General features: G+C 34.9%; 2 protein-coding genes and 1 non-coding gene across 4 annotated transcripts; 1 reads left to right on the forward strand and 2 right to left on the reverse strand.

The window, feature by feature from the left end:
- Nucleotides 1-516: 516 nt before the first annotated feature.
- Nucleotides 517-589, reverse strand: TRNAK-CUU (transfer RNA lysine (anticodon CUU)). Its single transcript has one exon. It is a non-coding gene; the product is annotated as a tRNA-Lys (tRNA).
- A 5,296-nt stretch (nt 590-5,885) lies between these two features.
- LOC130995599 (U-box domain-containing protein 45-like) lies at nt 5,886-10,933 on the reverse strand. 2 transcript variants are annotated; one of them, XM_057920953.1, is made up of 7 exons: nt 10,645-10,875; nt 10,107-10,172; nt 9,917-10,016; nt 9,437-9,622; nt 9,053-9,160; nt 7,512-8,692; nt 5,886-7,107 (listed from the first exon to the last, which is right to left on the reverse strand). In XM_057920953.1, exons 3-7 carry the CDS (start codon nt 9,965-9,967, stop codon nt 6,321-6,323), a joined length of 2,313 nt encoding a protein of 770 aa, XP_057776936.1. In that variant the 5' UTR covers nt 9,968-10,016; nt 10,107-10,172; nt 10,645-10,875; the 3' UTR covers nt 5,886-6,320. The 2 variants fall into 2 exon arrangements, with proteins under 2 accessions (XP_057776936.1, XP_057776937.1); XM_057920954.1 differs by lacking the exon at nt 10,107-10,172 and having other exon boundaries at nt 10,645-10,933.
- Nucleotides 10,934-15,791: 4,858 nt separating this feature from the next.
- On the forward strand, nt 15,792-18,883 carry LOC130993889 (uncharacterized). The gene is made up of 2 exons (XM_057918924.1): nt 15,792-16,065; nt 18,495-18,883. Exons 1-2 carry the CDS (start codon nt 15,792-15,794, stop codon nt 18,881-18,883), a joined length of 663 nt encoding a protein of 220 aa, XP_057774907.1.
- The last annotated feature ends 6,954 nt before the right edge of the window (nt 18,884-25,837 follow it).

The raw sequence follows: 25,837 nt of genomic DNA on the forward strand, positions 1-25,837 counted from the left end.
ATTGCTATTTTAATGGAGTAATATAAAACGTATTATGTTCTTTTGTCTTATGTGGCAAGAGTGAACGACCACATCATCCTCCGATAATTCACGTAAAAAAATATTAAGATGAAAAAAAAGTCATATCTTACTACTAACAAATGAAATGAATGGCTCCCTAAAAATTAATCAGTTATCTTACTACTAACAAATAAAAATAAAAATAAATGGCTCCCTTAAAATTATTGAGTTATGATTACAGGTTAGTGGCGCGTTAAAATGAACGGAATTCATTAAGCAAAAAATAAAAACAATACTCCCTCCGTCCCAATAAAAGTGGCCACATTTCCTTTTTGGGTGTCCCATTAAAAGTGGCTACTTTCTAAAAATGGCAAAAGTTTACTTTAATTAAGTCAACAATTACTCACTAATTTGGTCAACAATTGTAGGCCACTTTCTAAAAATGTCAAAGTTACTCACTAATTTGGTCAACAATTGTAGGCCACTTTCTAAAAATTACTCGGAGTAATTAATAGGCGCCCACCGTGGGGCTCGAACCCACGACCACAAGGTTAAGAGCCTTGCGCTCTACCAACTGAGCTAGACGGGCTTGTTGATCTAAACTTCCTAAGTCTCTTCATAACTGATCAATTCTATTACTCTATTGTTCATTACTTTCCTCTTAGGTAAGGCTTCTTCCTCTTTTTTCCTTTTTACAAAACGATTAATAACGGTTGCTTATTTCCCGTTAATGACAACTCGAACCCTAGAAAGGGAAAAAAAAATCTTATTAGTTGAGCTGACCTTCGTTGAATGTTGTCCTCATCTGAGCAATTTATGCTAAAAAGACGCATTAAAAGTTTCTACTAATATTTACCCTTTTCGTTTGAAAAATAAAAAGATCAACAGTAATTTCTCATTTTCCCATTTGGTAACTCAAACCCACAACCTATTAATTGAAGAGAAAGTGTCACGCCCCGACTTTCAAGAAAGAATATAAATGCCAAAGCATGACTAAAAGAGAACCTCAATAACTAAATATGGATGAAAATGGAATTTAATCAAGTAGAGAATGGTTTGAACTAGGGGTGTAAATTCGGGTACCCGCGGGTACACTACTCGCAAAATGCGGATACCCGCGGGACAAAATCGTCCGAAACCCCCACCCTCCCGCGTACATGTTGCGGGTATCCGAATACCTGCAGCGGATACCCGCTGCGGGTATGAGGGTGCCCTCATTTCCCGCAAGTTCTTGATTGTTTTTAATTTTGCGGGTTTTTTTGTCCCGCCGAAGGGTATTCTAGTCCCGCAATGTGCGGGTACCCCCTTTACCCGCTGGTATTTTAGAAAAAATTTGAAAATATCCTTTCTTTTTCATCGATTATCCATAAAACCTATGACAAAAAAAATAATAAATTAATTATTAATTAGAAAAAATTTTGAAAATATCATTTCTATTTCATATTTCCTAAAAATTAATTAATATTATAAAAATTATTTATTTAATTAAAAATTATATGCGGGTATGCGGGTACCCGCGGGTACCCTGAGGGTACCCGATACCCGCAGTTTTTTAGAAAATAATACCCGCACCCGACCCTCTTCCTTGATTTTGCGGGTATCGGGTACCCGATACCCGTGCGGATATCAGGGTGGGTGAGGAGATACCCGATACCTGCAACCCGAATTTACACCCCTAGTCTGAACCCAAAGCGCAAGATAACATTAATTTACATTAGCAAAGTGTACAAGATTCGTTATGATTTACAAAATAAGAAGCGGGTGGAGATACACAAAAGAGTTGTTCCACTAAAGGAACTAGTTATATACAATAGCAAAATGATCCCCATCTCAGCACCGCACTCCACATCCGCCGCTCAACCTGCAAACATTTTAAAAAGATTTGGCTGAGCACTATTGTACTCAGTGTGCAATTGCCATTTATAAAACATTTAAAAGAAACTGTATAATAAAATGTTTCATGCTTAATAGTATGCATATGAAGCTTTTAAACACAAATCATACATCATAAGCATACAAAATTTCACTTTCTTTAACCGCCTCTACTATTGGTACAACTTATAACTGTATGATCGTCGAGGAATTTTCTTCCACATACGATTCCCTTCATCAGAACTGAGGAACCTGGTCAAGTTCTACCCAATTCTGACTTCGGTGCGCACTATACTCTGGCTAGTACTAGCACAGAACACGATCGTTGACTCATTGTTAATTGGCAAAGCCAACTTTATGTCAGTTAGTAGCACACACCCAATAGAGAGTAAAACATTGAAGCATGAACATTCATTTTGCTTTCATAAATATCAGAGCTTAATAACTCAAAAGTACATTTTTCAAATCAAAAGGACCCTTAAAACTTATTGGTAAAGCATAAATGAACGGTGATCGTTTGTTTGGTGAATTATCGATGAATTATGGATTTTACCTAGAGATTGATCGGAAAAGTGAAAGGAGCTTGCTAAATTGCTGAGAGCACGAGAGAATATAATTGCAGTAGTAAAAGTATTGAAAGTGTCCCCTTACAGAGTGTGTAATGTGTGACTATTTATAGATTACATGCTAGGGGTAAAATAGTAATTTCGCCTTCGAAGCATGCTTCCCGCGTGGTCAAGGGCATAGTGGTAATTTTGCCCCCCAGGCGGGCGATTCCTCCGCTCTTCAGCGACTTCTCTGGCATACGTGACTTCTCTGGCATAAACGGCTTCTCTGGCAAGAGCCATTTCTCTGATCGGGAATGATTTCCCTGACATATCCGCTCCTCTGGTGAGGTCCGTTCCTCTGATAAAGACGATTCATCTGCTTTGCATATATTACTTCTCATCACTTATCGAAACATTAAGTGAAAGTCACTGCCAAAACAGGGGATTTTTCACAGTTTTCCCAATAATTTTCCACCATTTTTGAAAAATACTAATTCTTCACGAAAAAATCTAAAAATTAACATTCGAACACTAGAAACACTATATTATACACAGAAAAAATAAAAATCACTATTCTCACATTTTTACCATAAGAAACGAGTTCAACAAATCAAACAAAAAATCTGGCCGAAGAGGGTACGTTAAGCCCTTAACTTTATTTGAAATTTCTTGATACCAAATCACAAATATCATGATTCTAACATAAATCTTTCACAAAATTCAAACCCTATATGAACACATAATTTGAAGCATAAGAAGCATGATAACCTTAAACTTTGTTATTCTTTTTCTTTCAAGACTAGTGTCCTACGAAAAGTATGAATGAACTAAGTTGATTAGAGGATTTTACACATATAGGTTGTTTGAAGATTAAAATATTGGACACTTGTAATTTTGATATAAACTTAAAAATTTAACACGCCACCACACCACATCCTTCTAGAATCCTTTTTACTACACATGTAAATCCATAAGTATATATATATAGGGAGAGGTTCAAGAAAGAACCACTAAATAAAAGAAGAACGGAGAACCATTTTCAGCCATTCGATCATCAAGATCTACGGTGGATGCATCATATTGTTGGATGAATGCAGATCTTGGGTTCGAATTCTGAAGGGAGCAATTTTTTTTTATTTTTTTTAGTGCATTAATTTTAACAGCGAACGCATTAATTTTTACAGTGGATGCATTAGATTTGATGGTTCTCGCGTTCTCACAAATAATGTAGTTCTCTTTAGAACCACACCATATATATATATATATATATATATATAGGGAGAGGTTCAAATAAGAACCACTAAATAAAATTAGAACAGAGAACCATTTTAAACCATTCGATCATCAAGATCTACGGTGGATGCATCATCTTGGTGGATGAATGCAGATCCTGGGTTCGAATCCTGAAGGGAGCAAAAAATTTATTATTTTCGGATGCATTAAATTTAATAGCGAATGCATTAATTTATATAGTAGATGCATTGATTTTAATGGTTCTTATGTTCTCACGATAAGTGTGGTTCTCACTATAACCGCACCCTATATATATATATATATATATATATATATATATATATATATATATATATATACCTTTAGCTACATATATATAATACACACTCACACTACTCTACACACAACAAACATATTACACATATTATATATCATATAGCACATATAATAATATGTATATACATATATGAAAATAAAGTAAATAATTTAATTCCATAAAAATATATTTATATAAAGTATAACTAATATTAATGCATGATTTCATTGTTTCTTTTGTTTGAGTGCGAATCAACTTATTCCACCCTAAAAAAATTAATTTCTATATTGACTAAATAGATCTATTGAGAAATTCTATACGGATATTACAGAAAGCTTCTTTACCAACAAAGTTACACTTCGTTGTTACTAATATTTACCCTTCTTTTCTTTGAATCAATTATCTGTCTAATTCATACATTATTCTTACTAGCATTTGCACCACGTGCAATGCACGGAAAATATTTTTATATTCTATATTTATTTAAAATTGATACCAACTCAATTATTATATTTATAAATGTAATAACAAAATAATTTTAACTAAATATATTTGAGTTGAATATTTAAAAACTAAAGAAAAAATCACAATAATAAAAATTGATATTATGAAAAGGAAAAAAATTATATAAGTGAAAAGAATGTAAATGAAAATCAAATAAAAATAAAAAAGAAATGAAAAAAAAATTAAAAAAAGAAGAAGAAGAAGAAGAAGAAGAAGATGAGAGTCCAAAGAGAATGTTTTGAAATTTTAATCTTATAATAAATATAACTTTTACATTTAAAATTGAATATTTACATAAAATATATCAAATTAAAGTTCGTATCATGATCGAGAAGATAGAATGTTTTGAAAATTTAATCTTAAAATAAATATAATTTTTACATTTTGAATCGAATATTTACATAAAATATATCAAATTAAAGTTCTTATCGTGATCTTTAATTTGATATGCATATTAAATATTTTAGGGTTAATTGCCCCTAAATACACAAACTTTCACCAAATTCTGGAATTGCACACCAACTTTAAAATCTTCCCTACAATACATCATCTTTCCTTTTTTTCTGATTTTTCCCACGACCACAAAATCCCCAATCGGAAAAATGACGTGGCGATCGGTTCAAACGGGAATTCTCGTCTGGGTGAGAACTCTGCGAGCGATCTCAGAGAGGAGAAGCTTTTCCGGCCGAGAACTCTGCGCCCTCAAATGGTGGAGATTCACGTCTGGGTGGAAATTGTAATTTAGGGCTGAAAAAACGTGAATAGGGAAAACAAAACAAGAAATAAGTTGATTTTACCTAAAACGACGTCGTTTTGGACCTTTGGTTAAAACTACGTCGTTTTCCTCTGACGTCCGACGTGTCTACGCGGATTTCCGGTCGCCACGTCAATTTTCCGATTGGGGATTTTGTAGTCGTGAGCAAAATCAGAAAAAAAGGAAAGATGATGTATTGTAGGGAAGATTTTAAAGTTGGTGTGCAATTCCAGAATTTGGTGAAAGTTTGTGTATTTAGGGGCAATTAAAATTAGTCGAATTTCATAATTTTAGAAAGATAAAATAAAACAAAAAAGATAAAGAAAAAGAAAAAAAATAATTTACAAATAAATTTTCAATTTTATTATAATTATAAAATTGTCGCTCAAATTTGAAATTTAATTTTTAATTGAAAGTTGCCTTTTTAATATAACGTAGATTATTATAAAATGGAAGAGAGAATACCTTGCTAATTCCTACTTCAAAAGACAGTGACATTCCTTTTATCAATTATGTTCGTTGAATAATTATAAAAATTTCTAGAGTACTATGCAACGTAGAGGGATATATTTCATTGAGTATTTATCTCCTAAAATAATACTACTAAAGAAAAAAAATAGACTAAGAGAGAAGTACAAAATCGTAATATGAGCCTCGATGAATGCTAACAAATTTATATTTTTCATTTTCTTTTCACAAATGCAGAAAAGTAGTAGCATTACATAGTGGCAACTAGCGACTGCAACTATAACTACGACTCCAGAAGAAAGAGAGAACTAAGAAACTAGCAAGTGAGCTTCTACGAAAAAAAATACCTACAAAATTGGGTGATTGCTTTGGCGCAGAACGAGAGACAAATTTGGAGCTCATTTCATGATATAAGGCTTATACCAAAACGTTACTCAGCTCCACAGCCGAATCCCAGGATTTACAACAAACTATTCACACCTAAGATTTCCTTCAACACATTGCTTTGCTCTTCTTCTACCGTTAATTTTTATACTCATACACCATCTATCCTAGTGTCTTGGGTCGCACCCGTCGGGGCAAGAGAAGAAGTTTACAGCAGTAAACTCCCTTTGGAAACTCCCTTCTAACAATGGTATACGGAGAAACTCTTGTTCTTCCACCAGAAACCCCATACCTTACCGACTTTTCTTCTCGAAACCGTCTTGGACAATGGTTTTGTATCTTCGGGGGGCAACCCCGCCTCACTACTCTGACACCCCGGCTGTGTAGGACCAGGTGGTGGATCTCGTTGCCGCTGCTCCCGGAAGAACATCAAAAGCTTCTGCGCTTTCTGTTTCCCTCTCACAGTCCCATTCACTGAAATGGACACCAACGAAGGTATCACCCCTTCTTGAAGGACCATTTGACTGCACTTCTCACTTGCATTACACAATATCAGAAGACAAGCCACGGCTTGTTCTTGTTCAACAGGCTCACCAACATCCAGAATGGTGGCAAGTGAACCGATCAGCCCGGGAGTCTTTATCATCTCATCTCTTGCGGTGTTACTTGAGGCTAGATATATTAGCACAGCAATGCATTTCTCCGTCCAAGCTTGGTCACTAGGGTGTGTGATGAGAGCTTGGAGGGCATCAACAATGCCAGCAGACAGGAGGTGAGAAATATTCGTGGCTTGACTCGAAATGTTATAGAGTGTGTGGAGAGCATCAAGTTTACATTGCTCGTGAGTTTCATTCTTAAGAACCCAGATCAAGAAAGGGACAGCCTCCGTAGTTCCTATAATGGACTTGGCCTCCTCAAGGCACGAAAGATTCAGGTAAAGAGCTGTAGCTGCTCCAACAGAATCAGTATCAACAATCATGTTCTGTAGTATTGGAAGTACTCCTGATGCCAGCATCAATTCTTTGTTTCTGAAAAGCACAGAAAAAGTTGTTTCACATAAGCATTCCAGTAAATTAGATTATACACAAGCCCTCAAAAGAGAGTGGTGGTGAGTGAGACGTGCCAAAGCATTCTTTTTTAAGAGACTAATTTTCTGAATATATAGTCCTTTTGGTCCCAGAAAAAAATCAGTCTATTCTGAATAAGTAGAGAGACCTAGATATTTGTGTTTGTCCTAAAAATTATGATCAATGAATACATGCATGATCTGGAAATGGTAGAATTTAACACGTGCTACTACTACTATTAGATTGCTGACATCTCTGGGGTAAGGCCAGTCATGTTAATTACACAAGCAAAAGACTTTAGCCAACTTGTTCATCTACTGTAGCTACTGAAAGCTTTAGAAATTGTAACACAGATCTTAGTATACCTGTTGTTATTTACAGCAAGGTTGAATAGAGCCATTGCCCCAATTTCCTGAGCCATCCCATTCTTGGCAGAGACAGCAGACTCCAAAAACAGCAGCAGTGCTTCGACAAAACCATTCGCCCCAACATAAATCCTGGCTTCTTCGTCATCTTTTAGCAAGTGTCTTATTTGCTCTGCCACTTTGCATTTCTTCATCAAGTCATCCTCCTTCTCCAAAATTCTCAGATAATCCTCGTATTTCTGAAAGACATTAACTTCACAATCATCTTCCTGTGTAGAAATCTCTTCCTCTTCATTACCTTCAGCTTCCTCAATGGTCCCACTATCATTTAAAGGTACCACCTTGACACCCTTGCACTTGCACGAACTGATACTTTCTAATGACTTTGAATTTGTCGAGTCACTCTCCGATAACACTAGACGCCAGTAATTAAGGTCAAGGGACTCTGGTGGGCCATCTGGAACAGGAAGTCCATTCTGTTCGCACCAACTAGCCACCAAACCTTTAACACAATAATTTGGAGTCAACGATAGATGAGAGAGCTGCTGCTGAGTTTTAGGGCAAGTATTGTGCCCATCACTGAACCATTTTTCAATGCAAACCCTTTCATATGTTTGCCCAGAAGCTATAATAACTGGATCATACATAAGTTGCAATGATATTGGACACCTTAACTCTTCAGGAGGGACTGTCATCTGCTCTGATCTCCGGAAATTGGACTTAAAATTAAAAGAACTGAGTTTTGACAGTTGTCGGTCAAAGGCACAGCCATTGCGGCCCAGAACAATACCATCATCCAAAGATCCCTGAACAGTAGGTGAACAAGGCGTTGAGCCTTGTGAATCATTATCATCTGATAAATCACTCCTGAACAACTTTGAATACTTCCTTATGAGATGAAGAAGATAAGCAATGATTGACTCTTTCCTTTTATCTTCCTCAGCACGAGCTCTATCTATGAGCTTCTTTAAAGCCCTCCTCTCCCTAAGTGCAGCTCTTGAAGAGGTGATACCCAATTTAGAAGCAGATTGGTGAAAGGATTCAAGCTCATTATTGTCATTTGAACTGCTGTTGAAGTTTCTTCCTTGCTGGAGTAAAGCAATGATCTCGTCACCAATTTGCTTCTCCACGGGATCAAGTGCGAACTCAATAGTTCTTAGCTCAGCTAATATCTCAGCAATCTGGAATAACACCATTCAGATTAGAAACGAACTTGAACAGTAAAAATCCCAAATCAGACAAATAATTAAGAGGATGTATTATCAATCAGTCTTTGAGTGCACAGGAAATTATGAAATTATAAGCCCCTCGGTTCAGAAAATCAAGAAGAATGCACAACTTCTTGCAAAATGTAACCAATAACAAACTCCAATAGCGAAAGACTACAATGTTAATGTTTTAAAGAGTATAAGTTGATTACGTTTTTTTTTATCCATGATTCTTATTATTCTTGAAAAAGAAGAGGTGAGAAATTTCCAACATCAAAGCTCACATTTAGAGAGTAAAAACACTAAAAAATCAAATTTAAATACAAACTGTACCTGAGTACCAATAACTTGTGGAACTATATCTTCAACCCGATTTAAACTATCTTCTAAGGCAGATCTTGCCTTCTCAAATTTTAGAACAACAGAATCTCCAGTTATTGCCTGATGAATAGAAAAGTAATAAACTCAGTCACCGTTGCAGGTATGCTTTCAAATATAATTGTGAACTTGCTTTCAAATCTATCTGTCTAGAAGCAATTGAAGTAGTGAAAACCAAGAAAGTTTAAAAGGCACATTAGCAGTATGAATTACTCAAAACAGTTGTGCTATAAAGTTCATTAGAAACCAATAAGCATGGTCAACTTCTACTTGGGCTTTTATGAACGAGGATCCTATTTTGCAGGCGATGAAATAATAGGAAACCAGAAGCTTCCATACCAAGTAAAGTTTACTACACTCTGCACAGTGTTGAAGAATATTCTTTGTCTTCTCGAGTGCAATGTGCAGAGCACATAGTGCCTGAATGCCGGATGTGCTCCTTGGCCTAGCTGCTTCTAGGTCTGGAAAAACCGACAGCACCTTCACATACATGGTACACAGGCTCTTGCACATCTCGCCATGTAACTGCACCAACAACATTGTCAATCAGTAAACCTACCTTTAGAACAACCACTAAGAATGTCCCGGTGGGTGATCCACCATGAAATCGATAATTATCCATAAGTTCATGTGAACACAAAAGTAAAGATACAACATGGGCAAGAATGCATTGAAGTTGGAAGCTCAATGGAGCTAACTATAATAATTTCCAAGGTTGAACATATTGCCGAAACAAAACTAATACTAGTCAAACACCAGAAAGTATTTAACAAGCTAGTTACTACGGAAAACAAATCTGGCTTTTGCATTCTTCCATACCTTTGGCTCACCAATGGAGATTAAATTTTCTTCAATCTCAGAAGCATCCATGTTCAGGGTGGAAACAACTGTTTAGTTTTACAATGGAATTTGCAAAAACCTGGAAAATAACGAAGAATATAAGGTTTTATAAATCATTCATCATCAGAGGACAAATGAACAATTAATTAACCTCGCAAAATGCAGATACCTATCTTTCTCTATAACCAGTTCATTATTAGATATAGCAACCTTTTATGACCCAACTTGTTTTCACCTTGTCACATCAAGTTAGTAAAAAGGAAATCATTAATAACAAAACAATAATTAGTCATCAATGCCACTAATAGAAATGATAGATTTAGTTAAAAATCCTTCCTCTTTAGAAATCAATAACTAATCCAAATTGCAAGCAGAAGTTTGTAATTCTTAGCTGAAAATCTACACTTGCAATGAAAAAAAATCTAAAAACCAGGATGGAAGAAAAAGCACTAGAGCAGGGACGCAGATGTCAAACGAGGATCCAACATCACGACCACAAACTTAACTCGCCATCAGCTGATTCGTTTTCCATTTTTAAAAAATTTCCTTCCATTTTTTGCAAACAAATGATACATATCATCAGCTGTAAATCAATCAATATTTAGTAAAACTCAAACGTCGCAATCTCAACAAAATCCACGCAATACACCACATTCAAAAACCGAGATCATATGAAATGCTTTAGGATTGCAACCGGTGAAACATACCAGAATCATCCGAAAAGGATCCAAGGGGGCTTCATCAAACCAACATAACAGACAAGAAAACGATAATGCCGAAAATTCACTAACTTCCAGGAAAGAAGAGGCTTTCTAAATTTGGATCAGCAGATTTTAGTGAGAGAAAGAAGAGAGATGAGAGAGAATGAGAGATAGACAATGAAGGAGGGGCTGAGGGTTATTTTACAGTGCGCAGGGGGCGTAAATGGTGAAGGAATATTAGAACTAATATTCTATTGGGGAAGAGAAAAAAATTAAATTAATTTCCCCTCAATATTTAATTCGAGAGGCATTTAGTGAAACTGATGCCGGGGGTAAAAATGGAATTTCGGAAGCCGAGATTGTCTCCCCGGCTCACTGGCCGACAATTGCCGACCCCCTCGTTTGTCGGTTAGCGGATCTGCCATTGATATTGTGAAATGTCACTTTTGCCCCTCACATGTACGGGTGTAAACGTCCATTTACAGCACTATGTATAATTATAGCATGGACTTCAGAGGTACATTCATTTTCAATATATTGACTTAATTAAGTTGAAATCTCTAAAAGCTAGTAGTACTTTGTTTAATTTCAAAAATCAAGAACAATCTTCTCACTTCATTGTTCTACATTTTAACAAACTGAAAGCTACAAGAAGTCGATTGAAAGTTATTCCCTTGATCACCTTTTTTATATAAATTTTTAAAAATTGGTCTGTGAAGTGAAAATGTGAATAAATAAAAAAATGTCATATAAGAAAAATGATCAAGTTAATTGAGAGTTGATAAAGTCCGAAAAAAATAATTAATCAAGTTAGTTGGGATGGAGAATGTAATTCAATTGAAATCTAAAATAATTCTAGAAAGTTTTTAAAAAAAAAAATTATTTCAAGAATCAATAGCAATCTCTTGATAAGTTGAAAGCTCCCCTAAAAAAAATTGAAAGCTAAATAGCTAGTATCTGTAGTTACCAACTTCCAAGCTCTACGCAGTTATAAAAAGTTGTGTTAGATCTGAATCCATATTATAACTTTATCATTTTGTTAGTCAGTATTTGTTTAAATTCGACTATAGATATCGTCCGATGAGTTTCAGACTTGTAATATTATCACCATTTTAAGAAAATTGAAGGAAAAGTGCAAGTCCTGAAAGTGGTGCAAATTAATGATATGGGAGTATTAAATAGTGGGAATGTGACATCTAAATACTTAGCTCAATTTGTAGCTCTATTTCAAATTTTCAATGGCTAAGTTTACCTCTAGGTTTTTTCACAGGCTCGCGCTATTTACCTGCCCTAATCAAAACATTTTAAAGAAAAATGAAACTCTTAATTTAATTTCGGCTAAAGAGTATATTCGCTCTGGCAAATTCAACAAATAAATTCCAATTATGGAACTTTTTTTTTTCCTAATAAAAACGAAGATTTCATTCAAAATCCAACTTAACATTATTTAACCAATGGGAAATCGGACCTCAAAAAATGCCTAAAAGAAAATCTAGCCAAACCGTAGCTATCATTCATCTCTGAAAAAATCATCGTGTGCATGTAGTAAATTGAAATCATCCTTACTCCCTCCATCCCACGAAGCATGACACAGTTTCCTTTTTGGTTTGTCCCACGAAGCATGACATGTTTCTAATAATGACAAAAATTTACCATTTATTCATATTTTCACCTACCACACTTAACACACAAAATATCAATTTCTTAATTCTCGTGTCGAAAAGAACTATGTCATGCTTCATGGGACGAAGGGAGTATTATTCGTCTTAATTCGCGCAATTATAGTAAAATATCAAGATCGTATAAAGGAGGATTTGGGAGCATAAAGTTATTTTTTTGTTTACTTGTGTTCTTCTCTTTCTCTATATTTTTTGGGCAATTCTTATTAATTACGATAGATCTGAACGACTGTCCTTGGCTTCTAAGTTTGTTTGGCTATGTTACTAGCTTTTAACACGTAGTCAAATCATTTATATCGTTGGATTTTGCCTACCTACACAAACAAATTTTGAAATTAAAAGAGAAAGGCGGAATAAATCCCAATTCATAAAAGATTACATGATTGATTGATATTTTAAAGAAAAGTCTAAAAAACAAAATTATGATTGTCAAAGTTTGTAGTAACGTACGTCAATTAAGCGATCTTTTCTTTCTTTTTTTTCAAACATTCTTCCACTTTCGACGTGCGTCTGCTTTCATGAAAAATAAGAAGAAAAAAAATATTTTTACACATTTTCCATCATTTCACATATTTATTATAATGAAAGATTTTTTCGGAAAGGTTAAAAAATTACTTCGGACAGCTCATTTTCTCTCAAATGAATAATACTATCCTATCGTAAGGGTGTGGAAATATTTTTCAATCTTTTTTCATCTCTAGTAAACATATGATTAAAAAAAAAAGGAGGAGAAAAAAATAATATTTTCTCATTTTTTTGTATCCATCTTTTTTTAATAAAAAATTTACAACCAAAATAAACACACCCTATCTGTTTAGAATTTTGACAAGTACTGCAACAACTGTAGACTTGTAAATTTGAAAAAAAAAATATAACAATGAAAAATAAATAATGAACAATATTGATGAGGAGTAATACGTGCAGAGCAGAGAAGTAGTCTTAGCCAGAGGAACGGGCTTGTCAGAGGAGCGGGATTCATCAAAGAAATAGACTCTCGTAGAAAAGTCAGAGAAATAGGCCTTACCAGAGGAGCGGTCTTCACCAGAGAAGCCATTCTCGCCAGAGAAATGACCTTCGTCCGGGAAATCACCAGAGGAGCGGGAAAATCTCCTGCCTAAGGGCAAATTTACTATTATGACATCGACCACGCGAGGCGCATGTTTCAAGCACTAAATTTACTATTCTACCCTCAACGTGTAATCTATAAATAGCCCTTAGCATGTATCTTGTAAATTTACGCTATCTTTACTCTCAATACTACATCAGCTTTTTCTTGTGCACTCAGCAATCCCACAATCTTCTTTCATTTTTCCGATCAATTTCTAGGTAAAATCTACGATTCACCGATAATTCACAAAACAAATTATCACCGTTCATTTAGGCCTCGTTTGATTGGTTGTATAAGAGTGGATTAGCAAAGGTATATGGCGCATTACGTGTGTTTGAAATCCTATTATATATTCTTGATGGCCCGGAAATATTCAAAGGCCCGTAGTTTTTTTTGAGGTAATCTACTGTTTTTGACGGAATACACATCAGGCGCCCCCCCTCCGTTACGTTTTCTGGGGTTTGAGATTAAAATCTCTCTCCCAAATTTGCCCTTGTTTTTTGTCTCCAAAATTAATCAAACGAAAAAAATTCATTTAACGAAGGGGCTTTTGTGTCTTTCTTATTAATTATATAGGCCACGTAATTGGATATCAAACACCAATATTGTGTGACTAATATATTTGTTTAACATATCAAACACAAAAATCTGACAATTAATATCCACTAATCTACGGAAGGCATCCATTGGAAAATAATATGGCCAAAACCATTACGGTGAATCAAACGAGGCCTTATGCTTTACCAAATATATATTGTAGTGATTCTTATTAGGGGAACAATAATATATTTTGACAATAACTTCATTTGATAAATCATATATAGATTAAAAGAAAATAAATAGCGTTAACAAAATGTCACATGGAATATTTATATAACTCCCAAATTTATTGATAAAATGTCCAAACATGTATAAATTAATTAAATTGAAAAAAAAATGATTCATTTTATGTTTTTGGTTCAAAAAAAATATTTAACTAGACTTATTGTTTTGTACACATTGTAATCATTAATATTATATTTTAAGAAAAAAATGAAAAATATTACAGTGTGTGCAAAATACTAAAACTAGCTAAATTATTTTTTATTTGGGTTAAATGCATGTAAAATTACAAACTTTGGTCAAATTATGTTTTGCCCATGAACTTTGAAAATTTCATTTTTTTATCAAAAACTTTCACAGTTGTTCAATTTTATCCCCGATTTTATCTCCGGTGAACTTAAAATTAAAGTGGCACTAGATGTAACGATGTCATTTTACCAATGAAACGACGTCGTTTCAGGATGATCTAATTGATATTTCTAAATCCCAAAGCACATATTCATCTCCCTAATAACACATTCATATATTTCATCGATAATTTATTCTTACTCTCATCTCCGAGTATAGCTAATTGTTGTCGTTCTCGAATCGTTCAACTTGTTTACTCAACTGGTGGGCCCTGTGGAATTCCATCGTGCTTTGAAGGTAGGGATGACAATCGGGTACGACGGGTACGGATAGGGATAGTGACTATCCATATATACTCATACACACGAACTAAATGGATAATGATTTTTAACCACGAAACTATCCATGGATATCAAATGGTATCCAAACTCGCCACCCGCGGATACCCGCTGGGTAGCGGGTATCCGCGAACCCGCTATCCGGCGGGTATCCATCGCCCGCTATCCGCCGGATACCCGCGAAATAGAATTTAAATATAAATTTATAACAAATTTAATACAAAAAAAATCAACACAAATAACATAGTTTAAATATATTTTAAATCTAAAATGTGGTGACCCATATCTAATACTCCCTCCGTCCCAATAATGTTGTCCCGTTTCTTTTAGGCACGGAGATTAAGGAGTGTGAAATTAGTGGTGTAAAAAAGAAGGTCCCACATGTTTAAGAAAAAGTAAGTATAGCTTAAACCCCTTCCCAAACATGTCTCTCTCTCTCGGCACTTCTCCCTCAACATACACTATCTAGAAGCTGCGCGGCCAATCTCACCATGTTAACTCCGGCGACGACAACAGTAGGCAGAGCCACCTCTCAGATTCTGCCGAGCAGCAGCCACTGCCAATTTGTGTCTTCCTAATTCGTGTGAAGAAGAGTCAAGGATTTTTTATTTCTGGCGAGAAACATGAAACATGAATTCAACAAAAATAAATTCAAGGAGAAGAACAATCAACACTGCAAATTCAGTAAACAAGAAAAATAAAACCAATTCAAGGAATGCTCTACAAATTCAAGGACAGAATAACAAAATCCCTAATTTCTATCGCCTTCTATCCATCTTCTTTAATTCCTAAATTCCAGACGAGATTCGCCACTAACCACCACTTCTGAGAAAAATAGAGTAGGAAAGGCAAAGCACCATGAATGGTGGAGGCGGCGTGAGAAGAGAGGCAAGAGGGGAAAATGGGGAGGCGGCGGCGACGAATAGCGGGGGAAGAGGGAGGCAGCGCCGGCGGAACAAAGGGGAAGGGAACGATGGTGGTTGTGGAGTTACAGAGAGGGAAGACGACAACGGATTCATAGATGAGAAAGGTGGGAGGTGGCGCCAGCGGAACAAAGGGGAGGGGAGCGGCGGCGCCGATGGATTGCAGAGGGGAAATGGTAGAGCGAATTTAGATAGAGAGAATGGGGGAGGTGGTAGAGAGAGAGAGAGAGAGCCGAGTATATGTGATTTAGAGGGGGGAGGGGGGATTTAATTAGAATCATGTTTAAGTGGGGGTTAATTAGCCTTAAAATTTACCTAAAAAGGAAATGGGACAAGATTATTGGGACAAACCAAAAAGAAAAGTGGGACAAGATTATTGGGACGGAGGGAGTATGTAAATCTAAAGTCCATATTTTAAATATATTTTGTGGGTATTTCACGGATATATGACGGGTAATTGACGATATTTTTCGTGGGTAATCTGGTTTCATGGGTATGGATAGTAAGTATCCAAACTCATACCTACGAACTAAATGGATAGTGAATTGCAACCACGAAACTATCCGTGGATATCAAATGCCTCTCAAACCCACCCTAATAGGTTCGGGTTTTTTGCGGATATCCGTTACCCGCGGGTAGATTGCCATCCCTATTTGAAGGGGGCGGCAGAGGTGTCCTTTAAGAAGGTGTTTGGCTGAGCTTATAAATTCTTCAAAACAGATTATAAGCTATTTAAGAGCTTATAAGCTCCTTCAAAATGTTTGGCAAAATAAGCTCATAAACAGCTTATAAGCTGTAAAAATAAGCTCCAAGAGCTTATAAGCTCCCCAAAAAATAAGTTCCTCTACCCCAACTTATTTTCCCATTATCTTATAAGCAAGACTCATTTTACAAAAATAACTCAACTATGATTTTTTATTTTCATCATATATCATTCTGATTTTATTTTTCTTCGATTTTATCTCATTAACTAAAAATTTTATCTCTAGCTTATAAGCTCATTTACCCAAACGCTTTGACAACTTATAAGCTCTTAAGAAACTACATCTTATAAGCTCTTGAAACATCTTATAAGCTTCAAGAGCTTATAAACTCTTTAAAATAAGCTTAGCCAAACACCCTCTAAATCTTGTTGTGAATATGGTCGCCAAGAGATTAATTATATTACTCGACTGGAGCTAAAAAAAAGAAGCGTAACTATATATATTGCTCGATGAAGTAGCCTAATTATATTGCGCGACTAGAGCTCGGAAGAAAGATAACAAGAAGGTTATCCTCAGTTGTAGAGAAGCGCAATGCAACGAAGAAAAAGAAGAAAATGAGAGATTGGAATTCCGATTTCAATTTCATGGATTGAATGATAAATATGTATAAAATGATGTAGTTTTGTACTCTTGCAAATCGTTGCGTTTAAGTTATCGGATGGAAAAAATTGTGGCGTGTGCTAGCGAGCCGCATCACTACAACGTCTTTTCAAATTGGGGGAATTGAAAATCGGTGGTAAAATTGAACAATTATTGAAATTTTTGAAATTTTTAAAGTTTGTGGGAAAAGCGTATTTTGACCAAAGTTTTGATTATACATACATTTAACTCTTTTTATTTTGATAAGAAAAATTAAATAAATCAAGCTTTTTTCAATTTAGTTAGGTTTTTTTTATAAAGAAAAAAGAGAGAGGGAGAGAGAGAGAGATTCAATTTAGTTAGGTTATGTCTAGATATATTAAATAGCACTAGTCAATTAACATAGCTAGGTAGATAACTCACTATGTGTGTCTGTGCGTATCTATATATACATTACACACTAATATAAAGAGAGCCATGTTTATAAAATTTGATTTCTCTGATATATTCCTATTATATATTTAATTTAAAGACAATAATGTAATATAATATATCATATTTATTTGTTAAATCTATTATTCCTCCTTAGAGAGAGATTCAAATGAAAAATTTTGTTTAAAATGAGAACGGAGAACCATTCTTTAAAATGAGAACGGAGAACCATTCTTATTCCTTTGATCGTGAAAATATGTGGTGGATAAATGCAACACATGAACATGAATTATGGAGGGACAAAATTTTTATTATTATTTTTTTTTCATTTATTCTAAGCGCAGTTAATTTCATTATGAATGCGATAATTTTACACATCAATGTAGTGTTCCCAGTTCTCAATTTAAGTTATGATTTTTGCGATAACTAACCCATGTATACACACACATGTAGGGCTGTCGATCGGTTCGGGTTCGGTTACCCATACCCGAATTTTCGGTTTTTCGAACCCGAAATTGCCAAATTTCAATAACCGTTCCCGAACCGTTTTAGGAGTTCGGTTACCCAATACCCGTTTCGGTTAACCAATTGGGTTATTTGGGTATCCGAAATACCCATTTAAAAAATAAAATTTAAATAATTTGCTAGTTAGAAGAAGAACTTCAATATATAAGGAATTATATGGTTTCAATGAATTATATAAGAAAAAACCAAATATATCTAACGAGAACATTTTCAAGGAATATGAGCTGAACAGCCAGCAATATAGGAGGCAAACAACAGTGTTCTTGCATTTCAATTAAGGTAGGAAAGAGAGCAAAATCAAACTTATGCTCGAACAAAAGGATTCGCCTATGTTCCAGTGGAAAAAATGCACTTTTTCAGTCTAAAGAGAAGCGACCTTCACAGAAACACAAGTATTCCTGGACTGCCGGAGCTCGGCGGCGTGGCGCTCGGAGCTGCCTGGACGGGAGGCTGGAGCGGCCTTCTTCTCCTTAGGGCAGTCGCGCTGACGGAGGGCGGCAGACGGAGGGCGGCGGACGGAGGGCAGTGGATGGTGTCGGACGTCGGAGAGGGTGAAGGAGGCGGATGGGATTCAGGGAACTTAGGGTTCTGTTCTGCGTCGGAGAGGGTGAAGTTCGCGCTGACGGAGGGCGGTGGATGGCGGCAGACGGAGGGTGGTGGATGGCGGCGGACGGAGGGGAGGGTGAAGGAGGCGAACGGAGGGGTGGAGGCAGAAGGAGCTGAGTAGAGTAGGGTTCTGTAGCGCTGCTGCGGAGGGATGAAATTAAATTCCCAATTTCAATTTCAATTTACAAATATATTATACTCCCTCCGTCCCTGAAATAAGTTCATCTTTTTCCTTTTTGGGACGTCCCCCAAATAAGTTCTTCTTTCTTTCTTTCCATTTTTGGACAACTACCTCACCACTAATAATACTTTATTTATTCTTACTTTTCACTTTTTCACCTTTTCACCACTCTCAATACTAATTATAACATATTTTTCTCCACTATCAATACACTTTACCACTTTTCCTTAAAACTCGTGTCGTCCCCAAAGAGGAACTTATTTTGGGGACGGAGGGAGTATATGATATATATTATATTAAATAATAAAATAATTTTCGGTTATTTGGTTAACCCGAATCGGTTATCGGGTTAACCGATAACCGAAAATTTTGGAAAATCAATAACCGAAACCGACCCATTACCCAAAATTTTCGGTTATTGGATACCCAAACCCGGAAATTTCGGTTCGGTTAATTGGATACCCAAAACCCGATAACCATTTAGACAGCCCTACACACATGTATCATGTAGTATTCATGCCCGTGGTAGCATGTAGCACCAATTCTCGACCGCATATTTTGTTTATGTGCCGCACCAAGAACACGATATGTGGCAGAGGCCTTTCAAGACAAAATTATACATGCATGGGTAAAATGAGAATAAAAAATTTGTGTATATATTAAAAATACATACATATATATATATATATATAATATATATAAACACAAAAATGCATAACTAATTTGCACATAAAAATGCATATATAAAACACAAATATGATAACTTTGCAAACAAAAATGCATATATATAAAACACAAATATGATAACTTTGCAAACAAAAATATGCATGATGTTGTCACAATGCAATGCATCTTTGTGTGCAAAGTTATGCATATTTGTGTATAATATATGTATTTTTGTATTCAATACATGCATTAAATAAATTTATGAATAAAAAATAAAAATAAAAATAAGTTTTTTTTATTAATATCCGAAATTTATAGTTCTATTTTACCTCTATGTGTATTTTGACCTAGAAGGTTTTGGAAGCCATCTGCCACGTGTCGCGTTCTTAACGCGCAATATGTACAAAATGTGGTCTAAATTTAGTACTACATAGATACCTAAGGACACATTACTACCGAAACCCAACCACACACATATATGTATGTATGTATGTATGTAGTGAGAGAGAGATAGAGAAATGATCCATTGAGAAAACAAATATTTTTGCAATATTAATAATTGTTATGTATCAGTCAATATTTTGGGATTCAAATCCTGGAGGGTCGAAATTTTCAACATATTAAATAGATACGTCTGTTTATCAGTTATATTGTTTTCCAACTTAACAATATATATAATTTTGTTTTCCAACTTTAAATTATCATAACTTATTACTCCCTCCGTCCCACGAACATGAGTCAATTTTCTTTTTCGACCATCGCACGAATTTTAAGTCATTTATGCATATAGTAAGAATTAGGGAAAAAAATATGGGGTTCTAATTAAACTTATCTTAACTAATTGTGTACTTTTCTACTTTATCACTTTTCTACTTTATTATTTACACACTTACCTAATCACTTTTCTACTTTATTACATACACACTTACAACACTAATCTTCAACTCTTTAATTCATGTGCCGAAAAGAAGAGACTCAAGATTCGTAGGACGGAGGAAGTATTTTAAATCATTCTTTTACATATAATATAAAAAATTAAACTCGTTTCGTGGTTTTTAATTTAAGACATAGTACTCTATTAAATATTTTTCATTAGCGAAATAACATGATTTTGCAAAAGAATAAAATTATAGGGAAAAAATATAGAATAGAAATGAGCTTTTAAATTTATTCTAATCACAAAAGTTTCCTCTCAAGTTCGCAATTGAAGAGTCGTGATTTAACACGCTCTCCATCCCAATTATACAAACTCGTTTTTCCTACTCGGATGTTCCAAATATATAAGACGATATCTATAAAATTGATGCATTTTAAACTCATTTGTTTACTAACATACCCTATTTAACTCTTTGATTAACTCTAACACTAATGCAATGTCACAAAATAAATATGGACATATTAAAAACTTATTTGTATAATGTTATTTTTCAATGTAATGAGGAGTAAGTAATGCATGGCGCTGATTAAATTATGTTTTAATTATTCGGAGGCTATTTGTTTATCATGAGTTGAATTCTAGTGTGAGGAATGGACACCGTAGGAGACGGTGATAGCTTTATGGCTAAAATAGAAAGATAACAATGGCTAAGGAGCTTACTGAAGAGAAATGATTTGTGGTACCGAATATTTAGAATAAGATTTCAAGGCAATGATGGTCGATCCGCGAAAGGACACACCACTGAAGTCAGGGGCAGAAAACACGAGCAGGTTAATGGTTAGCTCTAACAAAGATGCGGACAAAAATAATTAGTTAGTTAGTTAGTAAAAGTGATTAATGTAGCTAGATTGATAGTGACATAGAGAAATTAATGTAATGTACGCGAATTTATTATGTTACCCCTGGAATGTCTCCCCATAAATACTGTATCTTCACATGGTGTAAGAACTTACGTTATATTGAATCAACAAAATCTACTTCGCTTCCGGTTGTTCTTGGTTTATTGTTGAAGCTTTCAAATTCAGGTTATCATTTTCCCTTTAATTCATTGTCATTCACGATATTTGTTGGTTATTGTTTCATCGTAATGATTTTCTCAATCTTTGTGTAAAATTCAATTAGCTTATATAGTTGGTATGGAGAGAGTGAGTATATATATATATATATATAGAGGAGCGTTCCAATGAGATCTTATATGTGATGAGATCTTAAATTGATTTGTAAGTGTTTTTAATGTATCACATGACTGATATTTATCTGGAGGGTGAAAATTTATACCTGTGTTCAAATCCTGGAGGGAGCGAAAATTTTAGTAATTTTTTGAATATCATTATTTAAAACTATATTCATTAGTCTCATGATCTCACGAAACATAACAATCTTACTAGAACCTCCCTTTCTCTCTCTCTCTCTCTCTCTCTCTCTCTCTCTCTCTATATATATATATATATATATATATATATATATATATATATATATAGGGAGTGGTTCAATTGAGAAGCTCAAATGTGTTGAGAAGTTGAGAAGCAATTTAATAGATGAACATGTCAGTACATTTTGATGAACATGGCAATTAGACCCTAGATCAATAAATTATTTGAACATACCAAATATAACTGACGAACATACGAATCTATTTAATTTGTTAAAAAATACGCCACCGCCAAGGATCGAACCCCAGATCAAACCCGCGTTCATAAAAACTAATCGACATGTTCATCTATTGGATTGCTTCTCAACTTCTCAACATATTTGAGCTTCTCAATAAAACATAACCCTATATATATATATATATATATATATATATATATATAAAGGATGCACTAAAATAAAAATTCATTTTAAAGTATAAAATAGGAACAATTTACAGCCCTTACATCATCAAATTTACGGTTGATTCATCACTTTGTTGGATAAATTCAAGTATTGGGTTCAAATCACATAGGGAGTGAAAAATTTAATTTTCAAAATCCATACATTTACACAATAAATTCAGACGTGTTCTATAGTAGAATTTAGATATCTACATACGATTTTTCAAATATTAAATCTCAACTGGTATATTATGGGTAGGGAGAATTCAAATAACAATTACCCCTACTGTCCCACTAAAGTGACATGTATTCTATTTTGGGTTATCCCACTATAAGTGGCATGTTTCTATTAATGAAAAATTTTAACTCTTAAAAAAGTGCAGGCCCTACTACTTTCATCCAATTTACACATTCTCCTTAAAGTTTTAAACTACTTATAGTGGGGATGGAGGGAGTACTAAATAAAATAAGAACGAAGAACTATTAATTTTCAGTCATTCGATCATCAAGATCTACGGTGGATGCACCATCTTCATGGATTAACGCAGCACTTGAGTTCGGATCCTGAATGAAGCGATTATTTTTTTAGTACAGTAAATTTAATATCGGATGCATTAGTTTTTACAATGAATGCATTAATTGTAATAGTTCTGATGTTCTTATGAAAAATGTAGTTCTTACTAAAACCATATCTTATATACAAATACGATGTAGTTCTAGTGAGAACTAATACATAATGTATTCAATGTAAAAATTAATACATTCGCTGTTAAAATTAATGTATTCCAAAAAAAGAAAATTATTTAAACTCAGATATTTCATTTATTCAATAAAATGATATATTTATTATAGGTTCTAATAATCAAAAAGCTGAAAATGATTTTTTATTTTTATTTTATTTAATAATTCTTAGTTGAAACTATTCTTATAGTGTAAGTTTTATAGGTCGAATTTGTTGGCGACGATTATGTTTATGTATTGATATTTTTGATTTGTGGTATCTCCAAATTTCAGGCGGGGGATACGGATTGCAGCACAAGTCTATGCTCACTATTAGTCCACGTGGCCTCTAATTTTAACCATTTAAGTTTGCAACTCTTTTTATTTGCGGAAAAGCCCTGCCCAGATCCGTAATTCTCGGAGGGCCCCAACTATCTCACTTTCCCCCAAATCTCATCCGGTTAAACTCAAACATCCAAATTGGCCCGCTAAGTTTCGACGTCACTACTACCTAGGAAAGGTGAGTCCAATAATGATAATATTAGTTGTTTTTTTTTAAATAAACAGAGTAATAAGTTTTAGATTAATTTATAATTTTATGATTGGTACAATTTTTCTAGTAAGAATCATATTCTCATGAACATATAATTAGTCATTACTCTCGGTCACATGGTATTACCAATACTCATAAATATGGGATTAACAAAATTTAAATTTTACTTCTTTTTTAATAAAATTATTTTTTGTTTTAGAAAATTTAATAATAATAATAATAATAATAATAATAATAATAATAATAATAATAATAATAATAATAATAATAATAATAATAATAGTAGTAGTAGTAGTATCAGTTACTATTATATTATAACATTAATTATAATAAATAAATAATAGTAACTGATAGTAATAATTAATTAATTAATTATTGTTACTATTATTATTATTACAACGTTGATGATTGTTCAATTCCTTGCATTTCATTTATACATGATTCATTCCTTATAGATATCAGCCATATGAATATTATATTCATTTTGACAATCATTCCATTTTAAAATTTATTTAATGCACACTTAAATTTATTCCTGCGTATTAGTCACCACCTTAGTTTCAACTAAATTAATTTGCATTTCGTATACGAGATACTACTCTTTTTACTTAGTGTGTGGTTATTCAAAGCCAACCGAGAAGCTAGAATAACGTTGTTAGAGCATCGGCAACGCCTTACTCGAGTAAGGCGTTGCCGATCGTGTATGGCGTTGCAGACGGCGGATACTCGAGCATTACTCGAGCCTTCGAGTATGCTCGATCGGGGGGAGAGGGAAGGCGCATGCAATGCACGCGCCGTAATTAAAAAGAAATAGAGAAATTCGAATTTTGACTGCTTTTCCTCGATTTGCGTGCTTTGACAGACCGTTTTCAATTTTTTTTCCTTCTTCTCCTCTTTAAAAAACCTCATCTCCTCCATTCTTCTTCACATCTCTTCTTCTCCAATTTTCTTCTCCTCCATTTCTCTTCAAGAAATTTCTTCCTTCATGGATCCTTTCTATGATCCTAATTGGTGCCCCAATCTCTCCTTCGATTATCACCCCGATATGGGAGGAATTCTTGAAGGGGGAGGCCAACGACGCCATCTGTGGGACGGATCAGAAGGGGGAGGCGTATTGGGGCCGGATCCGCGCACGTGTGAACCCTATCATCGGCGTCGACCTTAAGATCCGGCAACTTCAAGGCCACTGGGCCCGAGTAGCAGCGGATGTGCGTCTCTGGGAAGCTATTTGGGTGGAGACGCGCAACAATTGGCCCTCCGGTCATTCGGATGATATGCTTCGTGACAAGGCCCAAACCCTCTTCAAGGCTCGAAGCCCACAGAAGGCCGCATTCAATTTTTGGAACCCGTGGAAAGTTCTCCGGAACAATCCCAAGTTCAAGTCGATGTACCTCCTTGGAGACGTGCATGCCTCCAAGAGGACAAAGACTACGGAAGAGGGCGGCTTCACCACCTCGGCGTCGGGCGAGGAGATCTCTTCTTCCCGGCCCATTGGCAACAAGGCGGCGAAGGGGAAAGGGAAGGCATCAGCGTCGCATACGAGCTCGGATCCTCCACCGGAAATAGTGGAGAGGTTGGACAGGTCCGACCAGCAGATGAGGGCATTCACCGCCCAGTACCAGCGGAGGAACGATATCAAGGAGAGGGAGCTCGATATGCAGCTCCTGAACGCGGATACGATGCACATGACGGACGCACAAAGGGCATTGCACGCATCCATGGTCGCCGACGTGCTCAGGCGTCGTGGTCTAGACTAGGATTTTAATTATGTAATTTTAATGATGGGGTAATATGATGTTTAGGTGTTGTTAATTTTTATGTAATTTTTTTTTTATGTTTTAGGTGTTTTAAAATTTTATGTTTAATGGCGTATTTAACTATTAGAAAAATATGTTATTTAAATTATGCAATTAAATTTAAAGGAAAAACATAAAAATAAAAACTAATGTTATCAAGTAGGCTATCAAGTAATCCCAATGCAGCACTACCTACTCAATAACACAACCACTATCAAGTAGGCTATCAAGTAACCCCATTGCGGATGCTCTTATGATCATAACAATTTAGTAGCAATCTCGTCTAAATGCAGTGTAGTTTTTTGTTTTTGTGTGGATAGTGGTCCTATTTGCGTGTGATTATTTTTCTATTTTTATATGGTGTGGAGGTATGCATGCAGATTGACTTATTTAATTATATAATAAAAC

The sequence above is a fragment of the Salvia miltiorrhiza genome, chromosome 7 (assembly GCF_028751815.1).
Source record: "Salvia miltiorrhiza cultivar Shanhuang (shh) chromosome 7, IMPLAD_Smil_shh, whole genome shotgun sequence".
Classification (NCBI taxonomy): Eukaryota; Viridiplantae; Streptophyta; class Magnoliopsida; order Lamiales; family Lamiaceae; genus Salvia; species Salvia miltiorrhiza.